This window comes from Leuciscus leuciscus, assembly GCF_965113295.1.
Source record: "Leuciscus leuciscus genome assembly, chromosome: 1".
Lineage (NCBI taxonomy): Eukaryota > Metazoa > Chordata > Actinopteri > Cypriniformes > Leuciscidae > Leuciscus > Leuciscus leuciscus.
In genome coordinates this window covers 34,342,591-34,367,312 of record NC_138725.1, presented here as the reverse complement: position 1 = coordinate 34,367,312, position 24,722 = coordinate 34,342,591, and the positions used below count along the sequence as shown (strand labels likewise).

The following is a 24,722-nucleotide window of genomic DNA, read 5'->3' as shown; positions in this document are numbered from 1 at the left end:
ACTCTTTTAACAAGATGCACAGCCTATTCCAACATTACCTTTGAGGGTGTGAGAATTATACACTCAAGTATAGCTCAACACTGTTTGAAAGAGCTGTCGACTTTGTCATACAAAGTGTCAAAGGCACAAATCACTAACCTTCTGCTCACAACAGACTTATTTTATGAGTACGCTCTGGGGAAACAAAAATTAATGCAGGATGTTCACAGCATGTTGGTGAGAAGGCAATATTCAGCTAAGGCTGAAGACTCACTTTTTTCTCCTCTTATCCAACATATAATGAAAGAGACTCCAGGGATGGAAGAAATTGTTCTACACAATGCAGCAAAGTGCTACAGAAAGGATGCAGTAATATTCCAGCTCCTCGCCAGGTACTATTACATCAAAAAACAGGACTTTACAATGGCCATGAGTTGGGCAAAGGAAGCCAAAGACCTTTCAAAGGACAACTCATACATATGCGATACAGTATCACAGGTACTTGTACGTGGGCTCAAGCATGCTGTTCACAAAGACAAAGATGATCCCATCAAGCCAGATAGTCTTGATAGGTATCTTACATCTGCAGCAGAAGCTTGCAAAGAAACACAACAAACTGCAAACAAAGAGGCCGTATCTCGACAGCAAAGACTAAAGGATTATAACACTTACAACACTGCTGGCCATCTCGGTGAACTTCAAACTGCAGCTACAGTTATACAAATACTGCAAAAGACACCACTGTTTAACTGTCTTGGTCAAGTCCTCTTGGGTAAAATTACCATTGAAGAATTGTCAAGGAAGAACCCTGAACTCAATCAATATTACCATGTATTGCAGAAGCATAGGAAGTGTCTTCTTCAACTAAAAGACACAATGAAGGATCATTTTGATTTTCTTGACAATTTTTTTGTACATTTAGTACCCTTTTTCTCGGAGAAAGACAAACAAAAAGAACTGACAAAGCCCAAGGTTTCCAGGTACTTTCAACAGTACACTGATCTCTTTTGTAAAATAAATTGGAGTGAGCTGGTCAAGAATGAGTGCATGAACACCAAGGTTAAAATTGAGAAGGCGCGCGAATATCTGGAGAGAAACCAGGGTGATTCCTATACAGGACTTCTAAAATATTTGTATGAGGAAGACTCTGCGACAACTCTTGAAGAGATCATCCAGCAGTATGATTTCATTCTGAAGTCACAAGAGGCAATGGACATTGTTAACTTTATCAATGCCAATGTAATTCTGGCCAACATCAACCCTGAATCTCAGTACATCATTCCCTACCAAGACCTTCGAAAATTACTCCTTCGAATAACCCATCGCCCCACACCCTTCAGTGAGATTCTGCCATTGCACTACATCACAGTTTTATTGTTCTGGCAAGAGGCTGACCACACATTACCAACTTCACAAATGAAGACATTGTACTCAACCTACCTGAAACCTGTGTCTAATGGAAAGAGAGCAGCAGTTAATTTTTACCTTGGGAAGGACGAAGGTTATGGTGGCCTGATTTCCCACAGGGATATTAACAGCTGGTTAGGATCAGGGCAGAACATCTCAACTCAATGGGATGACGAAAAGATTTGGAAGCAAGTGAGAAATAGTAATAAACTTCACAGAGTTTCTGGTAAAATTCGCAACAATTTGACCTGGGTTGAAGATGTGAATGTTATGGTTGATCCAATGTTCAGAAGCCAGTTACATAAAGAATATGGCACAAGAGTGACATTCTTCATCGGATTCTCAATGAATGGACCAGTTGCACTTGACATAGACTTTGATTCATAAAGTGCACAAGCCTGATCTAATGGATCTGACTGAAGACATGAGAATCATGAATGAGAAAACCTTCTAGATTTCCAGTTCAAAACACTACGACAATCAAGTCGAATGAGCTCTTGGACCAAAGCCTGTAGTTGTTCCTAGAAATTATTTAGGTATGTTTTATTATTATATGCAGTGATCAATCCAAGCCAATCTTTTAATCATTAATGTTGCATGTTTTGGGGCTTTGTTTAGCAGAAATGCCTAATTGTGTTTTATGTGAATTCTGTAAAAGCAATGGTGTGATTATGTTATGAGTGATGACTGAGAGTCTGACCAATGCCAGTAATGCACTGACTTACAGAGAGCACACAAGTACCTCTGTTGTAGTTTTATATTTTTATATTATATTGTGTTTGTTTATTTTTCTTTACATACATTTTACATGCATCTTATTGTATTTTATTCATACATTGATATATTCATATGTACTCATTTATCATATACTCATTATATTTGATTTACTTTTATTTTACTTCAATTTACACTCTACTCAAAGTTTCTGTAAAACAAAGGCCTGATTTTAATATGAAGGGATTTTCCATATTGTTTTTTCACAGGTGTTTTAGATGTATTTTGAATCTATCCTTTGCATTTTGTTGTGTTTTAGGGTTAAAAGAAAATGTCATTGACATAATTTTTCCTACTTATTTTTTCTTACAATGTACACGTTTCTTGAAAAATCTTGCTTTTGCTACGTAACCATGTCTTTATTCAAGGTCTTCAAGGCCACAAGTCACTGTTACTGTCACTGTTAAGTAGAACATTTCCATTCCCTTTGCTTGTGATCATAACACTTCTTTAATATATTTCTGTTAAGACCAATGGTTATCCAATAAACGTATTTCTTATCACTTCCTTTTACTGGCTCCTGCATCTAGTCATGTCAAGTCTGGATATGTGTATTTCTTTTCAGAATTATTTCAAAGCAGCTTTACCAAAAAATGTGTAGTTGCTGATGCAGTGACAATCTCCTTACTAAGTACATTAGCATATACTGTACATGCATGCAACTGCAAAGATTTTAGTTAAAGTCATATTTTTAATGAATTCAGTATTACACATTAGGTGTTTGCAGTTTAATATTAATTTTCAGTGGACTCAAATTATGTAAGTTCACAGTACTATTAGTATAAACACTAGTTTTTGAACTCAAACTGTTTGAAGCAATCGGTTTCAAATGATACAAGTTGCCTTCCATGGCATTTTTACAGTAACATACTGTTAAAAAGGAGAGCTGTAAATTAACGGTAAAGGGCTGTAAATTAACCGTACATTACTGGCAACCACAGCTGCCAGTAGATTTTACAGCACAATGTTTTACAGTGCACGCACAATTACTGGAATTTAAAGGTGTGAAGAAACAAATGATTAATAAACTGTTAGATGTAGATATGCACTGGGATTTGTGCGCTCAACATCTCTTCTCTTTGTTCAAATTGCTTCATTAAAATGAGCTTAAGCAACACAATTGCTATACATTTTGTCCAAACTTAATTTGATTGTGTTCAATCTGCTTAAATATATGTAAAATTTAAGTTTACTTAATCCGTTTGTGTTGGATTACATGAATGATTTGTGTTGCATTAACTGAAACTGGGCGGTGCTTGTTAGTTCCCAGCATGCTTTGCATATAGCTGAACACATGTTTAAATTAAGTGTTATTTGATGTGTTTTTAAGAAAATGAGAAAAGGGGAAGATTTGATAGTGTGTATTTGTGTTTAATGTTCAATTTATATTGGAATTATTAAAACCATTTAAAATACAGTGGGTTATTGTGGAGAAGAGTGGAGCATTTGGTTAGGATGTGGACTGATTCAAATAAATGTAACTCCTGTGGCTGAAGGAGCATATAAATCTTAGCATTTAAGATAATAATAAGTGCTTTTAATAGCTAATAGCTAAATATAATCTAGAAGTTCAATTGATAAATCATGTAGGTCCAAAACGCTTTTTTTATCAGTGCAGTTTTAAATACACTAAAGCATGTTCACTAAACTTAACCGGTTTAAGTTACAGGGAAGCAATTCCATTGAATTGGTTTGACATTATTTTTTCACATAGATTATTTCTCATTCAGTTGTTGTCACAATACAAGAAGCTTACATATATTCAAAAAAAAAAATCCATTAATGTTAATAGAAAATGATTTGCTTGTGTGGAACCACTGTCTATAATTGAATGAAGTTAGTTTAAATAATATTTTTTAGTAGTTTTATATTTCTATTTGCATCTGATTAGGCCTTTTATCTGAGAGTATACTGCAAAGGCAAAAGACCGTAACTTCGTTTTTGGTCGAAAATCAGTTATTGATATTTTTGGAACATTCAAGACCTCCTTTATCATGTGGATAAGTATCTTGAGTCAATTCCATTGTTTTTTCGAGAAAATAATGGGTTGTCTTAACAGTAACTTCCAAAAGCCCATGAGAAACCAAGGCAGAACACAGTAACACCAGTTACCGCTCTTTGGCTTTGTTTTGGAACGCTCAAATTGAGTTACGGTACTCTGCCTTTGTTTAGCAGCGCGTCAATATGAAGATACTGTGCCGGTGTTCTATCAAATAATGCTACCTACCAGATTGTACGGTTTTCTGCCTTTCTTTACTGTCCATTAAAATTGATATTACGATGTAGCCTGTGTACTTTGTACAGCTGCCATCAGTCCCTGTAACTTCTGATGTCCTTAGAGCTTTGTCCTGCACAAACGCGGTCAGAACATTTAGTAGCCTATGGTCTGAACCCGCTCCATCGACAAACGTGCGATATCGATCGCGAAGGATTATGCAGAGTTGACAGAAAAATGTTACACATGCCGTAGCAGATGAATACAACAAATAAAGTCTCGTCTCACCCAGTTCGGGTCCCGGACTTGGTTGAAACACTCATGCCTAGCTAGCAGAGTGGCAAAACTGCGCCGGCGCCTTCATCAGCACCTTAACCCTTTAACTGAACTCATGAACTGAGGTTTCTACCAATCTTTCATGATTTTTCATGTTTATTGCTATTTCAAAATAAAGGCCTAAACACGCCTAATGAATATGAAGTAGCCTATTCTTGTTGCAAATTGATAAATTACTGCTTCTCTGTAATTTATTTTAAAGAACAGAAACCAAATATGAAACTAGAGATTGTAAGCTTTCAAATGATATATAGTTTGTCAATACTTTATGTTTTTACTAAGATATTATTGTTCTAAATATATAATGGCAACCGTCCCACGTGTCGAGCCAACCCTGGGTTGGGGTCAGTTGCAACATCTGTCTTCTTCCATTCAAATAAATACTGTGAGCAAAAAGTCATTTGTAATCATCTTTAAATGGTATGGGTAATTAGCAGACAGATGCAAGTTTAATATATACAAATTAGGTTGGTCTAAATAGTCTCTGAGTAACAGAGAAATGCAAAAAGTGTCCACGGTCTCCCCTACCTCAACAAGGCGACATAATGAACGACACTCGTCTCATTCGTGGAGGTGGAAAAACAAGTTCTTTGTGACATGCAAGATTTATTGTATAAAGATTTAAATGCAAAAGAAAAGGCATGAGAGTCGGCTGGATTTTTTTTTTGTCAATTTTAAGTTTTAATTTAAAATGTTTGCGATTTTAAGTACATGGTAAAATATTTTACCACTTGTTTGAACAACTTAATATATAATCTATATAGAAGTACAATGAAAAAAATAATTCGTTGAATTTACAAAAAAAAATTATGGTAAGTGGTTGCACACAATTGATTTAAGCTACATTTAAACAAATGCATTAAGTTGAACTAAAATTTAATAAGTTCAACTTAATACATTTGTTTAAAGCAGGGCTCAGTAGTTTCGGGATTTCTTCGCTGTAGCCTATTCTCACTTTTTGCTCACAGGTTTCTCTAATAGAAACTTTGACAATAGATATTTGACAACACTGTTGTAAAAACTCGTTGTTGATTCTCAGACACCAGAGGCCAGTAGATCAACGACATCAAAGCAAATGGGACATTCTTTAAAACGTCTTCTTCATTCGGGTTCGAACAGCGTGAGGGAGCGCAATAATGACAGCATTTTAGCAGATTTCTTTTGGCCGTAAAGCAATTGTTTACATCGCGAGACCTGATATCACGCGAGACTTCCTGACGCGGCGGCCGGCGTCCCGCCGGCTCAAAGTTGCAAGTGTGTATTTTCCGCTCACGGGCACCAGGGGGGTGCGAAACGACCACCATTCAACCCAAAATAAGTAATATAACCATTCCAATGACTCCGAAGCTGTTCAGTTAAGGTAAAAAAGTTACTTAGAGCACCTTTAAATGTAGCTAAAATCAATTGTGTGCAACCACTTACCATAAAAACATTTTTCATCATTTTCATAATTTTTTTCAGTGTAATGCATTGAATAATATGTTGTTTAAATTGTGTTTAAATGTGAATACGTCTATTAAAGAGTGTACATGTGTACAAAGAGAATTGCAATGCTGACAAAACTGTTTTTAAATAAAAGTTGCTGATAACTTGTGGATTTGCAATAAAAAGAGTGTGTATGTGTTTGTGGCACAGCCGCGGATCAGTTACGCACTGCAAACGCAGCACATGTGAAAGCACTAGCGTGTGCTGCTCCTGCACCGCATACTCGCTTCACACGAAGTATGTGTGAGACAGGCATAACACATCACAGTCACAGTCACACTTACACCACAGGATTGTGCCATGACTCAACTAGAACATTTTGTGTTCTTGTGCCAGTTATATGAAGGTAAAAGAGTAGCAAAACTCAAGAGCACGTAGATGTGAATTTGCAAACTTGTACAATAAATATTTGTACTTGTACGCAAACATTTACACTCACAGCTCCAATGTGAAAACCTGTCAAATAAAATTCTGAAGTTGAATGTTGAAATTTGCACTCGCAGACAATAGTCACAAACCTTTATTCTGAATTTGAAGGTGCAGACAAGTACTCTTTTACAGTTAAGACCAAATCAAAACTCAAAAAATAAAGTATCTTTATATATATTAAATTATAAACTGAATGCAACTCTATGTTCATCATCAGCATCTTTGAAAGGTCATCAGAAAGAACTTCTCACTGAGGTCAAGGTGCCTGAAATCCCAGTCATTACAGGCCTTTATCACATGCTTCAATGGTAGCGAGTAGACTATATGCAGAACATGTCTGTACAGAAATGTGTGGAAAGCATGGATAGATTCATCAACATCAGATAGATTCATCATTAGAACTAAATTAAAACCAATTTATTGACAAAAACATCAGTTGTGAAGCTGGCAAATGTCTGCACACACAATAATGCAATTATTAATGAATTAAATGTGTACAGAGAGAGAGAGAGAGAGAGAGAGAGAGAGAGAGAGAGAGAGAGAGAGAGATTTTTACTTTAATGATTGTCATGTGATTTCACAGACATTGTTTTTGTGTGTCTATATAAAGACATGCAGAGAAGGTTCACTTGCTATTGAGAACTCAGGAAATGGACAGATGCCACACAGAGACCGACATCAACAACATCAAGGTTTGACTATTAATTAATAAGATACATTTTTATTAGTTTGTTTTCAATTATTCAATGTCTGTATATGGGTCAATGACGTGGCGTGTCAATTCTGGTGTCCAAAGCATATTCATAATATTAAAAATGTAAACATTTTTAAATGCACTTCATTAACACTAGAACTACCATAGCGGTCATTCTGACCGTTCATACTTTGACGTTCATATGGCCGTACTGAACGTCATTTTCGTCATGTCATAGCCTATCTATTGTAGCATGTTAACCTTCTCTTTTCCAATGAAGCTTTCAATTCCTGTCGTCATAGCCCTTTAAACAAGCACAAAAGAAAGATTGCCCCGACAGGTGCTGCCTATGTGAGTAACGTTTTGCGTCAAAATACTATTTTTTTTCACCGCACTCACCACGTGAATAGACATGCACAAAAGTTAGGAAACGTCAAAGCTTCATACCGTTTAGTACAGCCCTGTTTGTAAATAAGGTCAATAATCAATACAAAATAAATGGATCTACAATGTTATGATAGGTAGGCCTAATAATAAACACAAAATCTTAATTCAAATGAATGCGAAAATGTATTTTCCAGCCTAATTGATAAATATTTTCTTATTTTCTTTGTACAGTAAAAACAAATATTATGATACAATAACTTATAACATTACAATAACAAAAACACTGATACATTTGAATTTTAAAAACTTTCACGGACACGTATGCAGCACAATACAGTAGCTACACACACAAACAGGCTAAGAAAAAACATGAACATTAGCTAAACAAGAAAACGAACTGCTTTAGAACGATTAGTTTCAGTGAACAAAAAATATTAACGAACAAAATCAGGTTAACTGCCCATTTGAACGGCGCAAACACCCCGCATCATTGACGCTTACGCACATTCCACACAGGTAAACACCGCCTTTCGTGTGCAGCTCCCACACACCACTTTGTGACATTTGGCACATGTCTCCTTGGTTTTATTTTGTTTGCAGTTCCTCCAGTTGAATGGCCTTTGATTCCATGTGGTCGGAGTGAAGTTCGCTCGCCAGTCGTGTGATGAAGTCCCTCCGCGAAACTTGCAATGTAACGGACTTGTGATATCTATAATGCGTGCGGTCAAAATGACCGTCATGGTCATTCTAGGAAATAGTCTGAACTGTTTTGTTTTTTGAGATTTTAATAAAATAACAGTGTCAGAATAAAATATACACATATTTAGGAAAAGTCAGAGTCCTACAGCCACATTTATTTTATTTTAACAAAGTTATTACACTGGAAAATTTAAAAACGGTCAAAATGACCGCCTTGTGAGTTCTAGTGTGACTCAACTTCCCCCTCTTTAATTACTCATGTGAGAATTCATTATAAATAATTAAAAAAGTCCCAAAATGTCATGTTAAAGTCTGAATACAAAAATATGACAAAAATGTAAAAAATATAAATAAAGGTATTTAAAATCTACTTGGGCATAATTGTATTGATGTTTTAAATGATACCTACAAATATAGTGATAATATTAAGCTTATTTAATTTTTTATGACAGAAAGACTTTTGTCTCCAAATCCTCTTCAATGTCATTCTTGGATAACAGACATCAATTACCATTTTATACCATAATGTATTGTGGTATGTCATGTGACATAATATTGTATCAAAAAGAAGACCCTGAAGGAGCACCGGAACATGTGTAAAGGTCAGGAAGCGTCTCTTAAAATGTTGATATTTTGACCTTTTCGGTCACTGGTGCACTTTGTAGCAATATCGTGTTGGATAACACTAAAACATTTATAATGCTTTTAAATAAATAAAAACTATCTATTTGATCTAAAATATTACCTTAAGTGATGATAGTTAAGTTGTAGTTTTCCATAGGTGGTTATAGCCTGATTATAAAGAAAAAGTATTTGTTTTGTCATTCCTGGATAACAAAAAACCTGTGTTAGCCATGGACATGTCATCCGTTATCCAGAATGACATATGCACAACAATCTAGTTTTTAATTAACATTTGTAAACTTTTAGGCATGGTTATTATAGTTATATTATTAACATTAACATTATTTAAATAATTATATGTTTTTTTGCCATATTTTTGCTGTCATTTCTCTTGATTTCATGATTCAATGAGTCACATGCATGGGTCTTATCATTGAATTGAATTTTGTAATATTAATTGGTCAAATCATGAATAATGTGATCAAATTTATTTATATATCAACATTTTATTAAAGCATTAGTATAGCTTCTGGGGTTTTAAGGTCAATTCTGTCCTTCCAGATGCCTCTGTCTAATAAAGAGAGGCAGAGACGGTTCAGAGCCAGGATAAACGCAAATGCAGAAGCTACACTCATGCATAGCATACACAAAAATGCTATGTTGGCTTTAATTAACTTTTTTATGTTAACAGGTTCCACATAACAAAGTTGCGTTGGATTTATGTAACATTATTTATTTTAATTAACTTAAGTTAATTACATAAGGTTAATCCAATGCTGTTTATTTGAATAAGGTTAACAGTCTTAATTTTGTCCAAAACAATTAAGTTAATTAAGTTCACTTATCCTAAAATTAATATTTTTACATTCAACGTATCAGTAACAAGCAAACTTGAAATCTTAATTGTAATAGGTTCACACTCCTATAAACATTCCTAAACTAAACATGTAATACGCATGTGCACGCCATCAGGGTTCTCAAAGGTGCACATTTTTGAAGTTTGCAGAACTTAAGAGTTTTCTGTTTGAACGGTGTCATGTTAGCGGCCCCTAAGTTAATAATTAATGATCGTTGCGACAGAAGTAAATCAATCAAAACTAACTTTAGCTTGACAATAACTTTATATTCTAGAGCTGTTGTAAAGCCAAAACAATCTCCGTTACTGTAATTTCCTATCACTGTAAAGCTACTCTCTGTTGTTAAAAGCGCTATATATAAATGAAGATGACTTGACTCGACTCATTTGCAATAAGCCAAAGTGTTTTAGCTGTATAATGTGTTAGACTATACCCTTGGCCATTATTTATATGAAGCATTATAATTTTACAGATTTACTGTACATTTACCATTTACCATTTTACTTTGTTTCAAGTTTGAGTGTTGGAAAGAAAAATGATACTGATGATGGTTTTTATGGTAATCCTGAAAAATATTGCAGAATGTCCTTCCGGCTAACAATGACACAGGCAATTAATTTAACCCATATTTGTGTGTTAGATTACACAATTCTGTTTTTGTTGAGTTACTGATAAAACAAGTCTTATTTACTTTATTGGAAATCATTTTTAAACATTTTCCAGCTTTTTTTTAATTTGGTTCTGAATTTTGAGTTATCAGCAGCCAGAAATTAGCCCAATATGAAATCCCAAATTGATTTTTAATTGTGATTAAAATGTAGTTTTACAAGCATTAATTGTTTGTTGAGCTCCAATTATGGATATCAATATATTTGTATATGCCAACAATGTTAGAAATGTAATTAATAAAAAAATTCAATACGTTACCCAGAAATGACATTTTCATGGGGAAAAAGATCTGATTCACCAAAAAAATTGTTAATTACATTCTTGAAATGTGTACATACTGTTTTGCCGCAGTTTTGCGCACTGAACGATTATTAAGCCTATCTTGTTCTGTCATATCTATCATATATTTGTGTCCCATTAAAAAGCTATACAATACATTTAAAGTAAACATCTTTTAATCTTATATTATTGTATTGCATGTGTTTATGTATCCAACTTTATATTGCTGGGTGATAATATAGATTGCATTTTTGTGATGATATAAACAATCACACAGTTGCTACAGTATGTTGTATGTTTTTGGGTGAGGTTGGATATACTGTATGTATAAGCCCCAGGGCTCCCTTGTAAAAGAGATTTGAATATCTCAATGGGACATCACCTGGTAAAATAAAGGGTAAAAAAAAAAAAAAAAAAAAAAAAAAAAAATATATATATATATATATATATATATATATATATTAGTTGTATAAGTCATTATTAATTAAAATCTATTTGGTGATGTGTAAAAGTGACATTGTGTGTTCAGCTAAATAGGGTTGTCACTCCTATTATATTATTATTATTATTATTATTATACAGCCTTTTAAATTGCAATTCAGTTCTTGAATCTGAATTTGTAAAGCTTGTCCCAATAAAGTATGTAAAAAAGTGGAAGAAGACTTATTCAGTCTTCCTGTTTCTCCACCAGTATTCCTCCCATCAGACCTGTGGTCTAGCATCAACTCACGTTATGGTGGTTGTGTCATTTGCACATTTAAAGATGATATTGTAATAGTGCTTTTCAACACAGTCATGTGTAATGGTACAGAAGGGAAGTCTGTCTACTTATACATTTTCTGATGTCTCTTTATGGTCTTGCCATTTTAAGGGTTAGCTTTCGCTAACATCAGGTGTCTTCAATGTTAGCCATAAAAAATAAAGAGTTCTTAATTCATCTTTGACGTCTGAATTATTGTCTGTAATTCAGATATTTTTGTTTAAAAAAAAATTGTTGTAAATTTTACTCATTTTAAATGGTTAACTTTTAAGGAATTAATTTGATTAATTATTACTCAATTCTAATTTGTTAAATTTAATGAATAATATTGCTTGTAATCTGTTGCCACAATTTTATTGATTAGATATAGCGTATTCATTTTTACAGTGTAGGACTTGTGGTCTTAATATTGTTTTATTCATAATAGAAATTTGATTCTACAGCATATCTAGCAGTGTTGTTTATCAAATAATATACTTGGTTTTTAGTGCACAAAAACCTTTAATTTAATGCATTACTGAAGGCCTACTTCTGCATCAAACTCACGCCGTCGTAGGCTGTGTGTAGCGTGCGTACCCTGACGTGCACCTCTCCAAAAATTTAACAACGCGCCAACTCTACGCGGACGCAAGCGCTGTGATTGGTCTGCTAGGACCACTCCCTCTTCAAGTTTAATTGCGCGTCAACGTGGACAACGACACAAACTTTAAAATACAACTATTGATTTCATTAAAACGGAAATGAAATAAAGTCAGTCTGGTTAGTAATAAGTGAAGCTGGTAATGCTGTTTGTGGAGTTGTTTAATCCTCCTCTGCTGAGATCTTCACAGATTTAATGTGCTGCCATGCATGTCAAATTTTTTTTGCAGCACTTATTCCAACCAACTACAACATCTCTCTGACGTTGGAGCTTGACGCCAAACAAACGTTGGGTTTAGACGTCAACCTGACAACAACCAAAATTATTTTTTACCACACATTTAAGTCCTGCTGATGTTTTTTGTTTGTTTGTTTTTTTGCCATAAATTTAAGTCCAAAGTAAGGTTGCTACCATTTTGTTAAAATACTGGAAACCTACACTGTAAAAAAAATCCTGTATAATTTACAGGAATTTACTGGCAAAAAAGTTGCCAATAAAGTCCTGTAAAAATGTTGGTAATTGCTGTAAAATTGACAGTATGTTACTTTACAGTATGTTCTTAACATAACCTTTTAAAAATATTTAATATTTTCTGTATGGCAAATTCCTGGAAAAAATCTCACACTGTAAAATCACAATAACAACAAAATCAAAAAATCTATGAAAACATTAGACAATAAATGAGATGAGAATTGGGCCACTATATGATGATTGAGAGCATTAAAAAACAGCTATTGTCATCTGATCATGTATTCTTTCAAATTTTTTGCCATAGCAAATGCATTTTGAAGATACAGCTACCGCAGCAAAAGAAAAACTAATATTCAAAAGTCAAGGGTCAAGAGCCCAACTAAAGCAATCACTGATCACCATCATGGTAACATCAAATGAAAATAAAATCTAAACCTCTGCCACTTTTCAATAAGACCTTCTGTAGACGTATATAAAGTCAGTCTGGTTAGTAATAAGTGAAGCTGGTAATGCTGTTTGTGGAGTTGTTTAATCCTCCTCTGCTAAGATCTTTTGCTAAGATTTAATTTATTTTATCTTGATTTCATCTTTTTTCTGTTCCTCATGTTCCTCTTTCCTTCAGTGATTCTGATTGTTAACAGCAGGTGTTCCTCAGTGTCTCAATTAACTTCGAATTAACTATGAAATGATTGACTCAGTCAAGTGGACTATATTAGTGAACTAATGTAGGGAATAGTGAATGAGGGTATAGGTTGTGATTTTGAACACAGTCTCTAAAGTGTCGACTTTGAGCGCTGTTAATTCACAGTATATTCCTGTAGGCTACTTTCTCGAAAACGACAAATATCACCCAGAATGCATTTTTTACGGTATATTTTTTAATGGAAAACAGCATGTTACTGTAAAATTTGGCCATTTTTTACAGTGGTATAGCTGGCATTTTTTTTACCATAAATTTCACAGGGTTTTTTTACATTGTGTTTTTTTTTTTTTTGTCCCGTAAATTTAAGTCCCGTAAAACATACCGTAAATTTCACTGTTTTTTTTTACCTGCTTTACACAGAAAGGAATTAAAATAAAAGCAAGGAAAATTAAAGCAGTTATAAAAGGAATTAAAAGAGTAAAAAGATGATAGATATATAAACTTCTCATTTTCGCCACCCACTTATTTCCTCTGTGTAACCCAGTTTGACGACACATGTTGTTTATGCTTCATCCTGCATGCACACAAGACATCTTTTTGTGCAAAATGCAAAGTGTACCACATCCTGTCTCTATACAAGCACGACAGATAACACACGTGTATACGTGCGTGTACGTCTCCATTTGTTTTATATGGAGACGTACACGCAAATATCACGTCACGTAGACACGTCAATAACGTGTAGCTGTTGATCGTTACAGACGTGATGGCGGCGTCACGTTAGAAGTTAACGTGTGGATAACGTCTGCACGTCTGCCCGTCTTAACATCTGCCCGTCTGCACGTCTTAACGTCTGTACGTCTGCCCGCATAATTTTCCTTATTTTCTCATACATTTAGGCTACTGTTATAGACATTATAGATAATCTTATTTTGGCAGTTTACTTTTGGCTACATTGGATTTATTTATTTCTATAATGCTGAATGTCTGTTAAGTACATACATTTGGTATCCCAATGATAGATAAAAGTATATTGTCATGTATATGATCTTATGAGAGACAAATAAAATGGGCTAGTAAAATTCATATAATTATTTGTTTGTTTAAGATTTGTTAAAGCCCTGCAGCAGCCGGTCTGCATGCCTCAAGTTCATTCATAGATGCTGCATTTAGTATTAATTAACCATTCAGAAACCACTTTAAAACTTATTGGATTTTAAACTAAAATTAATTATCATACTTCTGATTGCCGATTACTGCTATACTTATTCTGAACAGGTCATTAACCATTCAATTTAAAATCGTTTAACATAAATATACTATTTAATAGAGCTACACTACAGTTTTTATAAAGCCTAGCACTCTATTAAATCTAGCCTAGTCATACTGCACATTTTTTTGCTACTATGTTAAGAGCATACATATATATCACCCAACTCAGGCAAAACAATTGACAGCCCTGATAAATAAAGTAAAAGGCATAAACGGATGCATCTTGTTTTCACCTGCAGGAAAAACAAACACTTAAAACAAAAATGGCAGTAAATGACCACTAAAGTCAGTAGGTGGCAGCAGAGGGACACTCATCTGCTCATTAGCCATGTCCACTCCTTGATATACTTGTAGGAAGTTTCAGTAAGTCTTGGGTCATTTATTCCTGTACATTAAGGGCTCAATGCCTTAACAATTTCTGAAAGGAGCAATGTTCGATATAGTGTAAATGTCTTACAGATTTGTATTGTATGGGGCTTCTGCATGCATCTTTGGAAGTTATTCCACTAACACAAGATAAATAATGAGTTAAATGTATGACTGAATGATTTTTATTTTTATTTTTTTTATGTCAAAACGAAGAGTTTGTAATGTCATTTGTTGCATCTTTTAATAACAGAATAATAGACTTAAATGGTCAGAGTATGACTGCTTTATTCTATGGTATTGTCTGCAGTGTTGGGCAGTAGCGTCGCTACAAGTAGTGACGTTACTAGCTTAACTACATTTCTCAATAGCGTGGTGGTAGCGTCGCTGTTTTCTGAATCAAATAGCTTTTCAGTAGCGAAGCTCTTTTGTTGATCAAGTAGTGCGGTAGCGTCCACTCAAGCTGAAGCTACATTTTCTGAAACACAAGCTCAACTCGGGCGCCGCATCATTAACATCGCGCAACATCAGCATCACACGTGCACACGGAACGCACATGTAGGAAACCTTGTGAATAACGGCCGTTTAAGACCGCAAGCGCGAATTGTTTTCGCCGTGCATGTTCAATGAGTGCATTCACACCGCGAGAAGAAGCAGCGCGTGAGCGTCAAGCAGGAGCGTCGCGTGAGCAGTAGTGAAGCTGAGGGTTTCGGCGCCGAGTCTATTTTTCATTCACCATTGAGCTCACGCACAATTAAAGTGAAAGCACACTTTTGATGGACAAAATAAATGTGATTTCACACTAAAAGTAGCCTACCTAAAATGCACATTATTTGCATGTGTGTTTTAACAAGAACTAGAGTAGACTATGTCAGAAATCAGAAAGACTCAAAAATAGAAAATGTACCCATTTAAACTTGTTTTTATTAATCAGTTTGGGTAGAAGTGGTGTTTTATAATATATATATATATATATATATATATATATATATATATAGTTATATAGTGTTTTATAAACAAAAATATATAGAAAATAAATATTTGTGTGTGCTGTAGTGTAAAGTGGTTAAAAAAATTAAATCGTAATCGGCTAAAAACTGTATCGGCAGGTCAAAACTCAATGAAAAATCGGAATCGGCCTAGAAAATTGTAATCGGTGCATCTCTATAATCTTTTTGATTGGCTGGTATCAAACATTATCACATAATCTGATGGGTTTTTTTGCCATGTACTGTTTGGAGCAGGTTTTAATTATTTTGTGGTTTGAGCTGAGTTGAGTTTTAAATTAACTTACAGTTAGTCCTGCAAATGTGCCCAAGTCTAAATTGTGCATGCAGGCAAACACATGTGCACGATCTGCACATGCATACGTACACATACAGATGAATACACACACACTCTCGACACCTGGTTTTGTTATTATGTGGATCACGTTTTTTGTTTGTTTGTTTGTGCTGCCAAATTGGTTTGGAACAGTTGTTGAATAAACAATTGAACTTAACAATATACTTGCCTATCTGTTTGACTTACAGTTTTATTGATCACTGAGATAGCATTGATTTGAAATGTAATTTTAAAAAATAGCTTAGATGTAGTGAACTACTTTTGCCATTTTCCTGTAGCTTAGCTTGCTACATTTTCCAGGGTGGTAGCTTCAGTGTAGTGAAGCTTCATTTAATGTAGAGTAACTGTTAGCTTAGCTCACTACATTTTCCAAGTAGCTTGCCCAACACTGATTGTCTGCATGCTGGTCATAACGCAGCCACTTTAAATTCACATAATGTTTCACTTCTGAGTAACAGAAATATAATGAAATATATATAATGAAAATGAATTGCCAACATGCCAAGAATACAAAAAAATACCAATTTTATATGATATTTAGTAGTTTAATATGTATTTAGCCTCCGTTCATTTCGGCATTTACAACTCGGTTTAAATGAGCTTGCTAGAAGTTCATAGAACGATTTTTTATAACATAGAATTTAAGAATATAATTAAGTAATGCATCCACTCTACTATAGAGCTTTTTTTATTATTATTGTAGCCTATAGCCTATTTCCTATTCCCATGCATGCTCGTGCATAATTGATATTGCAAAATACATTCAAAGCTTTTTACTGTTGAGATTCGTTTTTTTTATGTATCCAAACCTAAATAGTATTTTCTTAATATTCTTCGATAATGTTAAAAGGTAGGCCTATGTTAAATAGCTATTAATGTGATTTTCTCTGCTGAAAATTACTTCATCTAATTTAATAATAGCTTTAATAGCTAAATTATCAAATCTTCTAGCCCACACTGTTCGAACAGTGTCTCAAATATGACAAGTCCATTCAGTTCAATTCAAATTTAGTTGTAAAGCGCTTTTCACAATATTGTTTCAAAACAGCTTTACAGAAAATGCATTTCAGAAATGTACATATAAAAATACCGTTAGTAAGTTAGTAATTTATTAATCCATCAAACAAGTAGCTGCATAAAAGCATGTGCGCTATTTTTAAATTATAAGGCACGTTTTGCGTTCAGACGTGCAGACGTGTAGACGTTCTCCACACGCACGTTAACACGTCTTTAAGCTTGGTTAGGAAAGAAATGACACAAAGCGAGCGCCATAGATATTGAATGATATCAAAATAGCATTAAAATGACATCAACATCATGACATCCTGATGTCAAATAGATGCCCAGCAGGCACAGGATAAAGACTACAACATCGGTCAGACGTTGGATTTTGGTTGAAAATGAAAGTCGGTTTGAGTCTAAATCCAATGTTTGTTTGATGTCAAGCTCCAACGTTGGGCAGTCGTTGAATTTTGGTTGGAATAAACCAAACAAAAAGGTGAAATGCATACTAACCAGATTTACTTTATTTAATTTCTGGTTTAATGAAATCATATTTTGTATTTTAACGTCACCATGATGGTGGTTAGCGTTTGCTTTAGTTGTGCTCTTGACCCTTGACTCTTTAAATTAAACTTTTTTTTGGCTGTTATAATTGTGTGTTATAAAGCACAAATGTTGGTGCTATAAAAGTCATGAGAAAATGAGATCAGGTAATGATGGCTGTTTATTGGGATCAACATCGTGACATCTTGATGTCAAATAAATCTTGAATTGACATCACTTTGATGTCAATATGACTTTAATTTTTTGATCTATTTTATGATGTAATTTTGACATCAATGTTGATGTCATATTGATATTAAATTGACGTAAAGGTTCCCGCTGGGTTAGGGAGACAAAGAAAACATGCAGTGTTGGGGGTCCTTCAGGACAGGTTTGGGAACCACTGGTTTAGAGGAGTGCATAATTCCTCAACACTCTCATCGCATGCACGATCGCAACGGAGAAAGCATGAAGTTTACTTTTTGCTCTCCAGAGTAATCTGGATAAGACCATATTAAGCAACTATAGACCGATCTCAAATCTTCCTTTCATATGCAAGATCATTGAAAAAGTTGTCTTCAATCAGCTGAACAAATTCTTAAGCTCGAATGGATACTTTGACAATTTTCAATCTGGTTTCCGACCGCACCACAGCACAGAGACAGCGCTCATAAAGATAATAAACGATATTCGCTTAAATACTGATTCAGGAAAATTATCAGTGCTGGTACTACTCGACCTCAGTGCTGCATTTGACACTGTCGATCATAACATACTTCTTGACAGGCTGGAAAACTGGGTGGGGCTTTCTGGGATAGTCCTAAAATGGTTCAGGTCATACTTAGATGGGAGAGGTTATTATGTTAGTATAGGAGACCATAAGTCTGAGTGGACATCCATGACATGCGGAGTCCCTCAAGACTCAATTCTTGCACCACTCCTGTTCAACCTGTATATGCTCCCAATGAGCCAAATAATCAGAAATAACCAAATTGCTTACCACAGCTATGCAGACGACACACAGCTGTACTTAGCCCTATCGCCTAATGATTACAGCCCCATTGACTCCCTGTGCCAATGCATTGACGAAGTCAACAGTTGGATGTGTCAAAACTTTCTTCAGTTAAACAAAGACAAAACTGAAGTTATTGCGTTTGGAAACAAAGATGAAGTTCTCAAGGTGAACGCACACAGCAAAAACTCCAGTGTTAAATGAACTCTCCTGGGAGTTTATATGGCTCCAGACTCAAGAGTGTTAAAGTGTTAAAATATGAGTGTTAAATTAACACTCAAGAGTGTTAAAGTTAATGAGATAATTAAGTGATTAATTGAGTGATGATTGACCATTATTGAAGACACCTGATGTTAACAAGCAGAATCACTGAAGGAGAAAATCTCATTTTTTAAGACACCGTTATGGTGATCAGTGTTTGCTTTAGTTGGGCTCTTGACCCTTAAATCATTAACTTTAGATTTTGTTTGGCTGTTGTATCTGAGTTATAAATGCCAGATGAACAAAGAGAAAAGTTTATCAGGTGGTGTTGGTTATGTTTTGACATAATCATAATTTGACCTGCAGCACAAATCTCATTTAGAGAGTTATGTCTGTCTTGTTGATTACAGCAGCCCTGTGATTCTACAGCAAATGATTATCAGCATTTTCAACATAATCAAAAATATTTCTTGAAAGTCGTTCTGATCAAAAGACAATTACCGAAAGTAATTTAATTTATTTAGACACACTGACATCAATAATCAGCCTGTGAATCTCAACAATGGTGACAATAATAAAGCATGTTGCAGTGCATTCTGGGTGCCACCAATCAAAACTCATTCATGGCTCCCATCATGCATTGCGGTATGAATAAATTATGAACTGAATTGTCTTAGTAATTTCCTTTCCCTAATTGAATATTCTGTTTGTCACCATTGTTGAGATTCATACACTGATTATTGATGTCTGTGTGTGCCTAAAAGAAAGATTTTGTTTTATCAGAACAACTTTAAAAAAAAACATTTAGATTATTTAGAAAATTCTGGATCTTATACTGTATTATCACAGTGATGCTGTAATCAACAATATACATATGAGTCAGAGATTAGACTCTAATTGAGTTTAGTGACTCAGGTCAAATTATGATTATGTCAAAACATAACCGACACCACCTGATCAACTTTTCTCTTTGTTCATCTGGCAGTTATAACTCAGATACAACAGCCAAATAAAATCTAATGTTAACAGTTTAAGGGTCAAGAGCCAAACTAAAGCAAACACTAATCACCATAACGGTATCTTAAAAAAAAAAAAATTCTCTTTCAGTGATTCTGCTTGTTAACATCAGGTGTCTTCAATAATGGTAAATCATCACTCAATGAATCACTTAATTAGCTCATTAACTTTAACACTCTTCAGTGTTAATTTAACACTCATATTTTAACACTTTAACACTCTTGAGTCTGGAGCCATATAAACTCCCAGGAGAGTTCATTTAACACTGGAGTTTTTGCTGTGCATACCTTCACTCAGTGGAGGTCTTTTCAACGTCCGACTTTTGTGACAAAGACTTTGAAAAGACGTGTTTTGGACATCATTTTGCTTAGCAGCTTCCAGAAGAGATCAGATGTGCTCCTACAGTAGTCACATTCAAATCCAGACTCAAAACACTTCTGTTTAGCTATGCATTTACTGAATGAGCACTGTGCCGCTGTTCGTCCGACTGTTTGTACTGTACTGTATTTTATTTTATTTTTCTAAACTGTTTTAATTATTCTTATTTCTTTTAATTATTTTAATTTCTCCTATGTCAGCAGGGCATTTAGCCCGTAACTGTAAATGCCCACTCAGAAGGTAAAAGAAAGTGATAATGTGAAAGTGACGTGTATTAATGTGGGTTTATTTAAATTACGATATTAAAGTTTTCGTCTGAGAAAGAATGTGAACGCAGTGCTAAAGAAAGTGAAAAGAACGTGTGAGTAAATGAGGGAGAAAAGAAAGTTAAAGGAAAGTTGATAGATGGAAGTCGTAAGAAGATTGAAGGTTAAAAGAAGGAAAGATTTAAGTCTTAAGGGAATCCTTTGAAGGAAAGATCTATAATAATATTATTTTTTTATTTTTAAAAGTTCTGTATTTTATTTAATTTTTCTAAACTGTTTTAATTATTCTTATTTCTTTTTCTTATTTTAATTTCTTCTAAGCACTTTGAATTGCCATTGTGTATGAAATGTGCTATATAAATAAACTTGCCTTGCCTTGCCTTGCCTTGCCTACTTGACAACAACAGTTCAGTTCATATATCAACGAATAGAAATTGTAACGAATAGAAATAACCTTAACCTGTTAAGCTTCACCAGTGCGTCGGCGCACTGAAGCGTTTTTTTTATTTATTTAGTTCAAAGTTACTATCAGATTAAATAATGTATAGTTGTCTGCATCTTCCCGTCTCTTATGTATAGTTACTTTTTAAACACGAAACTCGCATTCAGTATGACACGCGAGCGGTTGCCGTGGTAATGAACAACCTGCTTGTTAAAGCAAATGTAGCCTATAATACTGTATCTGAGGCAAAATTACTAATATGCAGCGCGAGTTATATATTTCTAACTCCAAACAATTGGCCACTGAAACAGCTGATAAAATCTTGCTTCGATTTAATGCGTGATTACAACTTGTCACTCAAATTAACCGATCGCATTTTACTGATGCAAAAGACGCGCGCGTGCACACGCACTGAGAGAGAGCGCAGTGTGTCGGTGTTCACCATGGTGTTCACCAAGCTATGTAAAATAATGGCGCAGTTACAAGGTGTGTATAATTTACACTTAGTCAACACTAACAGTAGCTGCTGTTCGGTTTTCATACTGCTGTTCTCCTAGTCACTTATGAACCTGATGAACTTGAAACTTCTGAACCTCTCTTGATTAAAGCTCCAGGTGACGGGTTGCCAGATATCACAAAAATAACAAAACAAACCCTTTGAAAGCAGTCATGGCAAAAATGTACCGGGAAAACATTTAAACATAACTGGTATCTACTATATCCTACAAAATTAAAAGGAAGTAACTAATTTATTATGAATAGAATAGATCAATATAAAATATTCAGATATTATAAACTGATTGATGAAGTAAAGCAATAACATGAGATTGAAAAATTATTCAGCCACACTTTATTTAAAGTTGAATTGCACCTGCACAGCAAAAACTCCAGTGTTAAATGAACTCTCCTGGGAGTTTATATGGCTCCAGACTCAAGAGTGTTAAAGTGTTAAAATACAAGTGTTAAATTAACACTCAAGAGTGTTAAAGTTAATGAGATAATTAAGTGATTCATTGAGTGATGATTTACCATTATTGAAGACACCTGATGTTAACAAGCAGAATCACTGAAAGAGAAATTTTTTTTTTTTTAAGATACCGTTATGGTGATTAGTGTTTGCTTTAGTTTGGCTCTTGACCCTTAAACTGTTAACATTAGATTTTATTTGGCTGTTGTATCTGAGTTATAACTGCCAGATGAACAAAGAGAAAAGTTGATCAGGTTGTGTCGGTTATGTTTTGACATAATCATAATTTGATCTGAGTCACTAAACTCAATTAGAGTCTAATCTCTGACTCAAATGTATATTGTTGATTACAGCATCACTGTGATTCTACATCATAAGATCCAGAATTTTCTAAATAATCTAAGTGTTTTTTTTAAAGTTGTTCTGATAAAACAAAATCTTTCTTTTAGGCACACACAGACATCAATAATCAGTGTATGAATCTCAACAATGGTGACAAACAGAATATTCAATTAGGGAAAGGAAATTACTAAGATAATTCAGTTCATAATTTATTCATACCGCAATGCATGATGGGAGCCATGAATGAGTTTTGATTGGTGGCACCCAGAATGCACTGCAACATGCTTTATTATTGTCACCATTGTTGAGATTCACAGGCTGATTATTGATGTCAGTGTGTCTAAATAAATTAAATTACTTTCGGTAATTGTCTTTTGATCAGAACGACTTTCAAGAAATATTTTTGAATATGTTGAAAATGCTGATAATCATTTGCTGTAGAATCACAGGGCTGCTGTAATCAACAAGACAGACATAACTCTCTAAATGAGATTTGTGCTGCAGGTCAAATTATGATTATGTCAAAACATAACCAACACCACCTGATAAACTTTTCTCTTTGTTCATCTGGCAATTATAACTCAGATACAACAGCCAAACAAAATCTAAAGTTAATGATTTAAGGGTCAAGAGCCCAACTAAAGCAAACACTGATCACCATAACGGTGTCTTAAAAAATGAGATTTTCTCCTTCAGTGATTCTGCTTGTTAACATCAGGTGTCTTCAATAATGGTCAATCATCACTCAATTAATCACTTAATTATCTCATTAACTTTAACACTCTTGAGTGTTAATTTAACACTCATATTTTAACACTTTAACACTCTTGAGTCTGGAGCCATATAAACTCCCAGGAGAGTTCATTTAACACTGGAGTTTTTGCTGTGTGAGTTGTATTTAATATCAATCATTTGGGGGCAGTTCATCTAAAAGTTGATGAGAGTGTTTTGTTTACTATATTTAGCTATTAAAAATAGTTTACCAAAGAAATCATTTACCAAATAAAAGAAAAAGAAAATTCAAACAAAGTGAAGTAGCCTACTTTTAATTTCTAAAGTATTTGAGTTTATTTATTATACAAAGCCCTTTTTGTCGATGTTTCGAGAATAACTACAGATATAAATAACTATATTGTGAAATATATCGTTACCGTGAAATAAAATTAGTCATACCGTGAAAACAGAATTTTGGTCATACTGCCCACCCCTATTTCAAACACATTTTAATGATAAAAATAAAACAAATACAAAACGAAAGTAAAAGACAGCAGCCCCTCACGGACAATTGCTGTCACAATAAAACAAAACACAACACAAGTTCAGGCCTGTCCTCTCTCGCACTCCACTGTCGTCGCTCCCCCTTTATGCTTCCGCTCCTCCGTGAGAGATCCGAGGCTATGTACTTTTTCTAAATTTTTTATTCACGAAAATTGTTCATATTTTAACACAGACTCTTAAAATGTATTCTGTCAACTCACGAGGTTGGTGGTCACATATATTTTATTCCTCTAACTAATATCTAAGTGTTTAAACCAATGACTACAACTACTACAACTGACCCTGTATTACAACCATTCCCAATCTCCTGTTACACAATGTGTTTTGATGCCATGTTTAATTGCTTTTTTTTTTTTTTTTTTGTTGTTTTTTTTTCTCCCAGAAGGGTTTCTAATTACATTATGGAAGCCTCAGGAAATTCAGAGGTAAATAGCACATTAAAAGGTCAACATATTTTTGATTTACATCATATTAGCATTCCTTGAATATTTTGTTTATTGCATAAAGTACATTTACAGTAACTCACAAATAATCAGTCAATCATTTGTATCAAATATAGCATTGTGGATATGTAACATTTATTGAACCATGAGTCTTAGAGTCAGAACTAGTTACTGATTGGACTGCATTCAGAGTAATAGTTAATATTTATTATCTGTCTGCAACCTTTTATCCAATAACTTACTAATTATACATTTTTTAAACAATATGCTTGTTTGCTAATATTGATTTTCTTTCAGAATAATAAGGAGATGGCTGTTTCATCTGAACTTCCAGTGGACATCAATGACTGGAATAAAGACCATGTGAGACAATGGATGCTTGATATAAAAGTGGACAAAGAAGATGCAGAGATTTTGTACAAAGAGAGAATTAATGGAACTGGTCTTCTCCTCTTGGAGGAAGCTGATCTCTCTTGCATGCAAAGCCTATCACTGAATGCT

General features: G+C 34.3%; 2 protein-coding genes and 1 long non-coding RNA gene across 3 annotated transcripts in view; all 3 read left to right on the top strand.

Annotated features, from left to right (window-relative positions):
• LOC309478300 overlaps positions 1–24,722 on the top strand; it is a 175,395-nt gene that overhangs the window by 62,092 nt on the left and 88,581 nt on the right. The window lies entirely within an intron of this gene.
• Positions 1–24,722, top strand: part of LOC309477335 (sterile alpha motif domain-containing protein 9-like) — a 112,260-nt gene that overhangs the window by 81,294 nt on the left and 6,244 nt on the right. The window contains 2 exon segments of the mRNA XM_082140551.1: positions 24,161–24,203; positions 24,519–24,722. Coding sequence (XP_081996677.1) covers positions 24,180–24,203; positions 24,519–24,722 — 228 coding nt within the window. The 5' untranslated portion in view covers positions 24,161–24,179.
• Positions 40–2,667, top strand: LOC309477721 (sterile alpha motif domain-containing protein 9-like). Its single transcript, XM_082141104.1, has one exon. It carries the CDS (start codon positions 193–195, stop codon positions 1,771–1,773), a length of 1,581 nt encoding a protein of 526 aa, XP_081997230.1. The 5' UTR covers positions 40–192; the 3' UTR covers positions 1,774–2,667.